We start from the raw sequence: 12,893 nt of genomic DNA, 5'->3' as shown, positions 1-12,893 counted from the left end.
TGGTGAACTCTGACCTGCGAAATAACATTACTAGGAGAGTGAGACTAATCGAGGATCAAAAAATTATCCTCTCTGGACAGAAATTTAAAATATGGAGCAATCGACTGCTTTTTAAATATCTAATCATCTAGTTTAATCCGGCCCTTTTTCGCAGAGTCGTACGACAGAATTACGTACACACAAACTCTGGTGTGACCGCAGCTTAAGAAGGGAGTCTCTACGGCCCAATCACTAGGTTAAACAGGTGTTGTTTATTATTTCTGATTGGCCTGCTGATTAGCCACCAGGCTCTGAGCATGCTCTCCACCCTCATTGGGTGTTCGATCATGCTTACCTCCCCACAATTAATTTAGGTCAGTTTAGTTTTAATACTGCATGATACATGTCTACAGTCTGAGAACTTAAGACTCTTTTTAGAAAAACAAAGCCTCCTTGAGTCCTGCAGCAGGTGAATTATGCCAAAGATGTAGACCTGAATATTGAAAATAAAATCCCATTTGATTGTTAAAGGAAATCCAGAATTTCATAGCAGACTAGGCTGTTAGGGCAAATGAATCACATGTTCAGGTTTGTCACGAGATGTAAAACAGGATAAGAAACAACTGCATTCAACAGAGTATTAAAACTAATTCTAAAGCAAATCTCTTAATTCTTATAAATTAGCCGATTTTATGATCCCTTCAGGCAGGTTAAAACAATCTTAAGCTGTATAGAATCCTTTCGAATATTAGATTTAAGTACCTGTGTCATTGAAAGTTTTCTACTGTCTTCCTGCCTTTTTTAGGATTGTTTTACACTATAAACAAGACCGGCTGTGACACTGAGCAAGTTTAGGCTAATTCCATCAGGAAGCCAGTGTGCGTATGGCAGAATTGAAGCTCATACATCATTCATAAGACAAACATGTTTAGTGCTTACTCACACAAACCCCTGCGATCAAACATTCATTGACAGGGTCAGTCAGCGTGCCTGGGACTGTAGCTGAATCTTAATGAGTGTTCCAGACAAAGACATAAATAATGGGAAGTGTTTACCAGGTTATCAAGATTCATGGTACTTTTAGAATGATTCCATTCACAGTCATATCAACCAAAGACATTCCAATAACAAGGAATTCCATATGCAGCGTAACAGAAGCACCAAATTCAATCTCTACCTTTTACAATCCTTGAGTAAATAAAGACCAAATATGACTAGGTATGGGAGTATAATTGGTTTCAAGGTTTACCGCGGTTTGAAAAAAAAATCAAGGTTTAAAACCGCTTAAATTTTCTGTTATAACGTTCCTATGGTTTAAGTTTTTTAGAACTATTTTATTTAGTTTTATTTAGTCTTCTAATGGATTATTGGCACTGGCTTATATCAGACAATATATCTGATGCAAAAAATAAAATAAAAAAAGGATGCTAGCCTTATGTTACTCAGAAGATATTTTGGATATTAGACGCATGGATTTCAAAGATAGATATCCTATCATTAGGGATTCATGGTCAGCTTAACTTCGAAAGAAACTTTTTAAAGGTAATATCCTATTTAAAGAATTTATTTTAAAGCACTGATTTAGGAAGTATTGCAAATGTTTTTTGTTTTGCTGATTTTTGGAGCCTGTTTAAACTTTAAAGTTCATATTATGTCATTAATTATGCATAGCCTACTTGCAGGCCTATTTTAATAAAATAGAAAAATATATAATAACCAAATATAAATCAATTGTTGGAAAATTAGATAATAATATGAATTAGTAAATTATTATTATTAATAATAACAACAACAACAATAAAAAACAATTTAATAATAAGAACAACATATACACACACACACACACACACACACACACACACACACACACTTTTGTGAGGTAAAAAAATAAATAGATAAAAGGGGGCCCTTGGATTTGCTACAGCCCAATATGTTCTTAATCCGGCCCTGTCTCCAGCAGCAAAACACCATATTCATCAAAAGCTACTGGTCAGCCCACGATTCAGGAAACTTTTTTAAAAAAAATTCGCTTTTGCGCCAACATCCAAGCATGTTTTAGACCTGAACAGTGCAGCGGCTTACTCCAAGGGAAAAAAAAATCAAAATATCCCTTTTCAAGTTGTAAATGAATCTGTATTTTTGAAACTAATGAAAATAGCAGAAGTCCATGATTTATTTTAACTTTTTAGCCTGGCATGTTTACTTTAACGAAACATTTTAAATGTTTCTGAAAATAAAAAGTTGTGTTTAATGGAAAAAACAGTTGTTGTTGTTGTTGTTTTTACCCACACAATAAAAAAAATTAAGTCATAATACCGCAAAACTGCAATATTTTTATCAAAGGTTTTCATACTGTACAAATTATTCCACTCCACTCTCCTTTCACTCTGCCTACACACTGATAATTTCAGGGCTTAGGCCATTTAAAATCCAAATACACACGAAGAAGAAACCTAGAAAAACCCCAAATTGATTAACAGAAGAAGATTTAACTGCTTTCATCTTTCAACTTGACTAATAAACACATGATTGCTGAATCATCACACAGAAGGATTTAATTAACTTAAATACAGGGACACTGGAGCATTTTAAAGCCACAATTCATCAGCGGATCGCTCGTGTATCAGCTTATAGACAAACCAGCTGATCGACATGACTTTGAAACACTGCAGTGTCCCTGTATCTGTATTTACACTCAGTAAAGAGCGGTGAATTTGGTGAACTGATGACCTTCACTGCCAATGACAGTCCTATCTGTTAAGCACATGAACACAATGGCAAATCAGCTCTGTTTAAGAATGTGCTCGGTAGACAGGAAATGGAAGTTTTTAAAGCTTATCTATTGATTAGTAGCGAATTCCAGTATCATGACAACCCTAATTACATCTGATCTTTCAGATGTAGCACCATTTTCAACAATGGCCAATACCGCTTTATAAAATCAACTTCAATTTTGAACATGATTTTGCATAGTTTGTCAGAGCACTAGGATTCAGTGTAGCTGGTGCTGCTCCATTAAAGCATGTGTTAGAGAGTTTTACTAGAATCTGCTTTACTCACAAAATTCGCAAGAATATTGCCTTCATTTAAATTGCCCGACCTCAATCAGCAGGTATCAATACAATAGTCTTTATATATATATATATATATATATATATATATATATATATATATATATATATATATATATATATATATATATATATATATATATATATATATATAAAACAAGGACTGTAAAACAAAGCAATCATTTTCATATAAATTGTGGTGGTCACTTTCCTCTTTCCACACAAAAAATGACTGACAGACTAGCAGTGAGGGGTGTGTGTAGTACAAATAGTGGAGATATGTAAAATGGACAAGGTCCTATTGATGTTTTCAGCATGTATGCAATCTGTGTGTATTATATAGTGCAGATGTATTACATGCACAAGCTACTTCGTACACTAAAATACAGTAACAATTTTATACTGTTTTACAGTAGTCTATCAGACTTTTTATTTAGGAAACAGCACTGAAAGCAACAGCCAATTATTATTTGCATTCAATCTGCTTAAATTATAATAAACAATTTACAAGCATAGACCTAAATACAAATGAATTACTTTTTATTCACATTTATATTTTCTCAGGAATTTGGTGCAGAGATATGATAATCAGAATAACTCTCCACAGTCTTCTCTGCATAACTACAAATATTATAAATATTTGTTTAAGCTACAAACGTAGTTTACTAGTGCATTCATTTTCTAAGCTTACTTGAAACGTTTACCCTGCAACAGACCCTAAAGCATATGCAAATTAAAAATAAAGTTTTACAGTAACTATTTTACTGCAGCTGCACAATTATTATACGTTATGTACTTTGTAATAATTATATTGTGAAGCCTTAAGGATCATCATGTCCTAGTGTGCACTTAGAATCAGAGGACACATTTCATAACTTTCCCAAAAGCTCCTAAAGTGTAAGAAAATAACAAATAGAAGTAGAAACCCAGGGACTACAATATGTGTCTTGGCTCCTAGAATATATATATATATATATATATATATATATATATATATATATATATATATATATATATATATATATATATATATATATATTCAAAATTCCAAACTCTATTAATAAACACTCATTTAAACAACAAATACAAGCTTTACCTTGCCGTCTGGAAGCTCTGAACTAAGTCGTCTAATAATCTGTTGTTCCTGAGGTCTTGTTCTGTTGATGGCTGCAAGCAGAGTTAAAGATTAATGAAACTGTTTTATAAAAATCATTATTTAAAAAAACTTAATTAAACTACTGTGATAACAGCAAAGTTTTCGATATGAAATGAATGCATCAGCTTTTTACCAGTGCCATGTTAAGCCCTGACTTCACATTTTACACTAAACTTGTAAAGTATTCGACAAGAAAATTATGTATTATTATTGAATTATTTTGACATGACACTTACCGAGTTACACACAGGACACAACAGCTTATAGGAGAGAAACTTCCGAATGCACAGAGAACAAACTGTTGGAAAAAGCAAAAAGAAATATGGTCAATTGCATATTGCTCATGGGTAGATAAATAAATAAACCCTCATAACGTTACATGTTATAAACTGTGTGTAACCGTTTTATACGTACAGTTGTGTGAACACTGGGTCATCATGGAGATGTTGAGAAACTCAAAGCAGATGGGACATCGGAGGAGAGTATCCATAGGCTGATACACACAAAAATATACAAGATCTGATGCGATTTCACGATTTATACTATCTGAACAGCGTTACCGCTGGAAATACGTAATGTTATGACAGATTCTTACTGATGTAACGTTACACAAACATGCAAAGTAGTTAATTCCGATCAATGTCAGTAAATTAACAGCCATAAACACAATAGTCAAATACATCGTGAATAGACTTGTTGTGCTTTATCAAGAACGGAACAGTTATCTTAAGTTATATGCTTGTGACCCACTGGTGTACTGGTAGCATAAATTCATATTTTTATCTAACGTTAAATAAAAGTAGAAAAACTGAACGTACTTTGAGACATGACAGGTTCGGCGGTAAGTCCACTTCATTTAGCTGAGCCATTCTCAACAAACTCCTCTGCTGTTTTTAGTGTTATTTGGATAATATTGGGACGCTAATAAACACTAGCTCCCTAGATAGCAACAATAAACTCCCGCGCGCTCCACTGAACACTTCCTACAACAGCGTCACTTCCGGTTAAATCGTAAACATTTACCCATTTATCAAAAATTCCGATTAGGGGTTCGCTTTTATTGTGCTGCTTCTGTTTTATACACTTAGTTTTAATAATGCTTTAGTAATAATTCGATATATATGTTCTTAGTTAATTAAGTTCAAACTGAAAAGTTTTTATTATATGATGATGAGAAGCATTTTCTTGTTAATCTAACTGAAATGAGATAAAAGAAGCATACTTTACAAGGATAGTTTACTCCAAAAATGACCTTATAATTTTTTCTCCCTTGGTGTAAAAGTTTTAAACCTTTACATGTTTTACACGTTTCTTGCTTCTGTAGAACACAAAATAAGATATTTTGAAGAATGCTGGTTTCTAGGACCCATTTACTTCCATTTAGATTTTCTTTTCAGCTTAGTCCCTTTATTAATCTTGGGTCGCCACGGGGGAATGAACCGCCCATTTACTTCCATAGTAGGAAAAATACTGTAGAAGCATGCACGTGGCCAGCCTGGTAAAAAGGTGGTTCTTTTTCCTCAAAAAGTGTATCGGTTTGCAATTATATGCCTCATTTTCTCAGTTTAAATATGTAATTCAAAATACTGCTTTTTAGTGCCATTTTAAGCACTATTCAGATTTAACTGGAAAAGGGTGGTCATCATAACTGCACCTTTTGACTATTTTAGCCAAATAATATTTAAATCTATTTATATTTTTTAAATATTTAAATTCTTTTTTTTTTTTTTTTGGTGCTTCACGTCTTTTCATTGGTCTTTTTTTCAAGAAGTACAAGAAGTATACTATTTAAAATAAAAGTCACTTGTAAAATGTGTCTAAAATACAGTAGTGAAAAATGACTTCTTTTTCATCAGATCATATGTTTTTTCGCACAGCTGGATGTTGTAGCTACTCATGAAAAATATTTGTTAGCATTGGCCCAAACTGATTACCTGAAGTCACACCGAAGCATCTTTACGCCGTTCGGCTTTGTCTGAAAGCATTTTTGATGGATTTTTTTTACCATAATTAGATTAGGTTCAACTTTATTACACATGTACAATTACAAAGCAATGAAATGCAGTTTAGGTCTAACCAGGATGGGGCAGATGTGCCTGCTGGAAAGCAGAACAGAAAACAATCTGTGAGCAAGGTGAGAGGAGTCCTTAGCGCAGACAGTGTTTCTTCTGGTGTCCTCAACGGCTGAAAGTTGGGACCCTGTGATGCGTTGGGCAAAGCAGCTTCTATACCAGACTGTGATACAGTTGTGGTCAGGTTGCTCTTTATTGCGCAGCGATAGAAGATCACCAAGACAGCTGATGACAGCTGGTTCTTCTTAAATTACCTTAAGAAAAAAAGGCGCTGGTGAGCCTTCTTGACCAGGCTGGAGGCGTTGGTGGTCCAGGACAGGTCCTTTGAAATGTGGGTCCCCAGGAACTTGAAGGATGAAACAGACTCAATGGCCATCCCATTGATGTGAATAGGATCATGTGACCCTACTTGTCCCTTCCTGAAGTCCACAAAGAGCTCCTTGGTCTTGCTGGTGTTGAGGAGCAAATTATTGTGTGTACACCAAGTGGCCAGTTGCTGTATTTCCTCCATGTAGACAGTTTCATCATTGTGGTTAATGAGACTGATCACTGTGGTGTCATCTGCAAACTTGATGATGGTGTTGGATTCATTTATGGGCCTGCGATCGTGGGTAAAAAAAGGGAGTAGAGGAAGAGGCTGTGGTATACCTGTGTTGAGATTGACGGTGGTGGAGAACATGTCTAACATTCTGAGTTCTGTTAGTCAGAAAGTCAATAACCCAATTGCAGAAGACGTGTTAATTTCCGGGTACTATCCAGGTTACTATAGCAGTCAAAATAGGACAAATGAGCACACGCATACGGGACAAATTTTAGACCTTTGTCAGCGGTGAGTCTTCCGAACCACCTGAACACTCCCCCTGGCTACAGGCCTGAGAAGTCAACCAGCATTCTTCAAAATATCTTTTTTTATAACCAGCCTGCAGCCTCCACCGCGGTGACTGAAGCTCTGCACAAGACTTTTGGTCAGCGGAGAAATTAAAATGGTCGTGCCCAACTGAGTCTGGTTCTCTCAAGGTTTTTTTTTCTTCACTCCCATCAGGTGAAGTTTTTTTTCCCTCTCCGCTGTCGCTACTGGCTCACATGGTTCAGGATTGGTAGAGCTACGCATCGATGAATTTGCTCTTAAGTGTTTGAACTCTCAGTAATGATTAAATCACACTGAACTGAGCTAAACTGAACTGAACTGAACTTAAACACTAAAAACTGAACTACACTGTTCCAGTTACTATGACCATTTATGTGAAGCTGCTTTGACACAATCTACATTGTAAAAGCGCTATACAAATAAAGCTGAATTGAATTGAATTGAATATCTTCTTTGCTGTTCAGCAGAAAGAAACTAAATCGGTCTTAAAAAAGTGAAGGGAAGCAAATGATGACAGAAGCTTCATTTTTGAGTGAACTATCCATTTAAGTATATATATAACACAAATTAATTATGGATATGGTTTCCTAATGTTATAGGATATGGAAAGAGGTCAAAAGGCAAACTTCTAATATTAATCCTTATTTAATATTAATCCTTATAACTGACGATAATTAATGCTACATCTAATCATTAATACTCTGAAGCGCTGTAAATATTTTGGCATATGACAATGAAAGTGAGGCTTCACAGCACACAGGGTGTCACTGAACCGGATCAGTGATCATAGCCAGGAGTGAGAGAGTATGAGATTGAAAGAATAAGTTTATAGTCATGCACCTCGAGTAGTCTGGAAAAACATAGAGCTCATCATTCTTGCCTCTGTAAATGTCAAGGACAGGGGAAATAATAAATATCTGTGAATACAACGTAGATTATAAGCTAAATCTGTTTATCTTTGCTATAGGTTAGAGTATATGCCAAATAAAGAAATTGAACATGAATGCCATGCGAATATTCAATAATGTTGCAAAGTCAAGAAGAACTGCTATGAAGTAGCTAAACATAACATTTGGACAAAAACACAAATAGAACTTAGACTTAACAGTCAGATGAGTCAAATCCAATTGCTTTATGAACTGCTAAGCTAACTTAGCAAACACTTAGCAAAAATAAATTGTTGTTCATACAGTATTGCAGTAAAATCACACACATATGTGACTGTTTAGCTTAGTTTGGTTTACAGCTAATCTCATCAAACCTAAGTGCTTCTAGCAGGACTTTGAGAATGGAAAGCTAAAATATATGCTACCTTGAGGATCAGTTGCACTTCTCGGCAGCTTATTTTACATGAATATGATTACAAACTAGTCTGACTGACTGACAAGCAGAAGTATACAGATATGCTTTCCAATTGACTTACATGAAAGTGGATATTCTCTCATGATACTGGTGCCTCTCTTTGTGGGCAAAATGTAATGGATAGCAAAGTGTGACTGCTTTCGTGACTGCCAAGATATATGAAAACCTTTTATAAAATAAAAAGCCTATTTTGTTCTCATGGTGGATATCATGAAATTATAGGCTCCTAGGGTCTTCACGTCCACTCTACACTTTAGAGTTGGATGTGCGATGTGCTAAACTTTGATGAGCACCTCTGTGAGGTAAAGAACAGGCCTGAAAATCTTTTAGTGCGGTAATCTAATGTAAAATATGAGCAGTGGGCATTTGGCTGAGCCAATTTAATTCAAAACAACATTCTTTTAAGAGTGAGTAGTAGCAGTTTGTTTAGTAGCTAACATGAATTTTTTTTAATGAAATACATAATTAAACCACATCATTAAATACAGATAACTCCAATTCGGCTTTCCAACTTAAAAAAAGAATAATAATAATAGAGAGGGTCAAGATATATATTATAAATGGGAGAGAAACCGAGAATGAAATAGGTGTAAACAAGACAAAGCTTATGCACACTATTCTTTTTTTTTTTTCATAAAACTTTCAGTAAAACATTGCCATGAATATTTAATGCCACACAAAACAGTTGCTAAGTAGTATTTGTTGAGGCAAATTAAAGGAGTTTTGTTATTCCCTCAAATCCCTTTGCTTCAGTTTGTACCTTTATTTAAGACCATTAATTATTGCACATTCTTCCGGTTCCTGCTAAAGCTTTGTACATTTTTTATGGTTATAAAAGTCTGACATGGACTCAGTAAGACTACTGAAGCTTTCCTGCACTCTCAGAAATAAAGGTACGAGAGCTGTCACTGGGGTGGTATCTTTTCAAAAGGTACAAATTTGTACCTTATAGGTCCATATTAATCCTTCAAGGGTATAATAACCCTTGAATGACCCAGTATATTTTTTATACTAAAAAAGTACAAAAGTGTTCCTCTTAAAATTTTTAGCTACTACTATATATTTTTGAGGTACCAATATGTACCTTTTGGGTAAAATGTGTACCTTTTGAAAAAGGTACCAGCCTAGTGACAGCTCGCGTATACCTTCTGAGAGTGTGTGGTACTGTTGTACCAATACATTGGCAGCAGATCCTTGTGGATCCTTGAGCTGCTGTAGATTGACTGATAAACCCACATAAGACATCCACTTGTTTTGAGATCTAAAAACATTGGAGGCCAGGGCAAAGTCTTGAACTCCTCATGTTCTTAAAAACCATATGTCAGCTTTTATAATTGGGTGTGACATTGGCAAGTAGGATGCAATCCTGGATGAACATGTATTTTGGTTCCTGGAACATTATTCCTATTCAAAAATAAAATCCATAGCATATCTAAATATAATCCTTTATAGCTATATAACAATGACATGGAAGCACATAACCTACACATAACCCTAATTGTCTGTAAATGTAAACCTTAAATATGATTGGCTGATTGGTTTGTTGAACTACACTGTTTCAATTCATTATAATCTTCTATGTGAATCTACATTGTAAAAGCGCTACACAAATGAAGATAAATTTAATTGTGTTAAATGTTCCTACTTGGTGGAATCACACTAATCTATCCTATTGCCTGAGACCACTTCTACCATGGAACACCATTTGACATGAAGAGCTGTACCTAGTTTGAAACAATGTTAATGTCAAATTAAGTCCAAAGACTGACCAACACAGGGTTTCTCTGCAAAACATTGCTTAAAAACCTTATTGACTTATGTTGATAGCATCCTACTGCGTTTTCTCCAACAGATAAATGGTGGAAAACATACATGTACACTGCCGTCTTTGTCAATTCAAATCTTTGTATTCTGTATCCATGTTTTGTGTCAAAACAGCTTACCATAGATGAGTAAACAAATACAAAATATAACTAAAAGTCATAATATTTCAAATTGTGGATAACATTCCAGCAAGTCAGCCAAGCAGCAGAGTAATGTGGAATGCTGGTGTAGATCTTGTAAATTAAAACTAACTTAGATCAGCTTAGTATAATGCTACTGATGGAGTTTGGTTTAGTTCAGATTAATGCTGAAGGCAGATCTACTGAAGAGCAACTCCACCAGTCCAAGTCAAGCAATCCAGAGGTGACCGTAGCAAGGAACAAACTTTAACAATTGATGTAAGCAAGAAAAAAAACCTTGAGAGAAAGCAGGCTCAACTGGGCAGAATCATTTCTCTGGCCAAAGCGTCATGGGAAGAGCTGCAATGGGGAAAGTGCAATGATTGTGATGTAAAATAAGACTAGACTTATTAAATTACAGTAAGTGACCTTGTTTCACAACTCCAAGGTCCAGTTCTGACACTTGTGCGCTCATTATAGATGCTTTTGACAGCCTGCTATGCAGCAGTGTGACACATTCCTCCCATAAGCATCATTATTGATTGCGTAACTTGTGTCATATAGGTCTTCTAATGTCTCAGACCAGACAGTATAACCTTCATTGTCCTCGTGTATCGACGAGCCTAAGGCACCCAACTGCATTTTTGTCCCTCTTAGGACCACTACTGACCTTGCAGGAGGAGCATTGCCATAACAATTTGTTCACTGGTAAAGTTGCTCAGCCGGACCTTAGCATGTGGCTGTGTTGGGTGATGATCAATGACGTTCATTTAAACCAGTCTATGATTTCAACGGATTCTCTTATTTTCCTATATGAAAATTAATTTAGAAATCCTATATGAAGAGAAATTTTACTACCTAACATGAATTAAATTTCCTGTGGTTTTTAAAGATTACAACAGTGAATTCCAAAGATGTGATTTTTTTGTGGGGTAATTCTACTACACTTGCAACAATTATAAGGTAATAAACAAATCAGGTCACACTTTACAATAAGGTTCATTAGTTAATGTTAAGTAATGCATTTACTTACATAAACAAACAATGAAAAATACACATGCTACTGTATTTGTTCATGCTAGTAAACGTTAGTTAATGAAAATACAGTAGTTCATTGTTAGTTCATGTTAACTCATAGTGCATTAACTAATGTTAACAAGCATGCACTTGGATGTTAATAATGCATTAGTAAATGTTTAATTATGATTAATAAATGCTGTACATGTGTTGTTCATGATTAGTTCATGTTAGTAAATGCATTAACTAATGAACCTTATTGTAAAGTGTTACCACAAATCACTTTATAAGTTACTACATATTTTCTCCAATTATATCATGCTGTATATGTAATAGCTTTTACAGCCTTTAATGGAGCTTGAATATGCGGTCATTCGGGTGCATGTTTTGCCTTCATAACCTTTAACGCCATGCTTCAGAAAATCAGACATTTGACCTGAGCGTTTGCTTAAAAAATGTATTATTTTACTCACTCACTATCCTCCAATATTTATCAGGGGTTGCCACAGTACAATCAGAGGCCAGCTTGGGACACTCACCCTGTGGTCTGTGTAGGTCCTAACGCCCCTTTATAGTCTCTTTAACATTGCCTAGCAAACTGTGAGATATGTATACTTGGGATTGCCCAAGGTATTTTGAGGTGCTATTTGTTTTTATATTAGACTTTTTTTTAAATTACTGTAGCACTAAAGTCCAAGAATGAAGAATTAATGTTATTAATGACTTGATTGTTCAAGCTGCCTTACAGAGATGCTCTGTTTGTTAACAGGGTTGTTGAATGTTAAAATAGGGTGAATTAAATAAAAATAAGGAGCATCCTGGATTTGTTTCTTGGCTCTTGTTTATTTAATTTTTTTAATGTATTATAGAAGTATTGAATCAGGTTTCGGTATCAGTAGATACTTAAAATGAAATAACTCATGGCAAAAAAATCTGATCGAGACATCACTGTCCCCCATATCTAACACTATTTATTTTAAATTATGTAATTCATTGCAGATCATTGTATTGTAAAAAGTACACACACACACACACACACACACACAGACACACACACACACACACACACACACACACACACACACACACACACACACACACACACACACACACACACACACACAAAAACTAAACACCATAATAAATACTATAATAGTCTATTATTTTACTGTTACTTGTAAAGCATACTACAGTATTGACAGTATATCAGTATATGCTGCAGTAAGATGTAAATACTTTTTAGCAAAGTAAAATGCATTGACATTTTAAGACTAAGTTTTGAAACTACTGTATATATTGTAATGGTAGTTAGTTACCAAGGGCGGAACAGCAAGAAAAGCAAGAAGGCTAAATATCAACTTAGATATAAATGGCCTCGGGAGCAAGTAAGTTACTATATAACCTAGTATCTGCTTAGGTAAGTAC

General features: G+C 34.9%; 1 protein-coding gene across 6 annotated transcripts in view; it reads right to left on the bottom strand.

Annotated features, from left to right (window-relative positions):
• Positions 1-5,208, bottom strand: part of rad18 (RAD18 E3 ubiquitin protein ligase) — a 78,766-nt gene extending 73,558 nt beyond the window's left edge. For 5 of the 6 annotated variants that reach the window (XM_009302542.5, XM_073952702.1, XM_073952703.1 and 2 more), the window contains exons 1-4: positions 5,025-5,208; positions 4,621-4,699; positions 4,443-4,504; positions 4,147-4,217 (exon numbers count right to left, since the gene is read on the bottom strand). In XM_009302542.5, coding sequence (XP_009300817.1) covers positions 4,147-4,217; positions 4,443-4,504; positions 4,621-4,699; positions 5,025-5,075 — 263 coding nt within the window. In that variant the 5' untranslated portion in view covers positions 5,076-5,208. 6 annotated transcript variants of the gene reach the window in all.
• Positions 5,209-12,893: the final 7,685 nt, after the last annotated feature.

This window comes from Danio rerio, chromosome 6 (genome assembly GCF_049306965.1).
Source record: "Danio rerio strain Tuebingen ecotype United States chromosome 6, GRCz12tu, whole genome shotgun sequence".
Classification (NCBI taxonomy): Eukaryota; Metazoa; Chordata; class Actinopteri; order Cypriniformes; family Danionidae; genus Danio; species Danio rerio.
The sequence above is the reverse complement of the archived record's forward strand: the minus strand, read 5'-3'. Positions and strand labels throughout refer to the sequence as shown.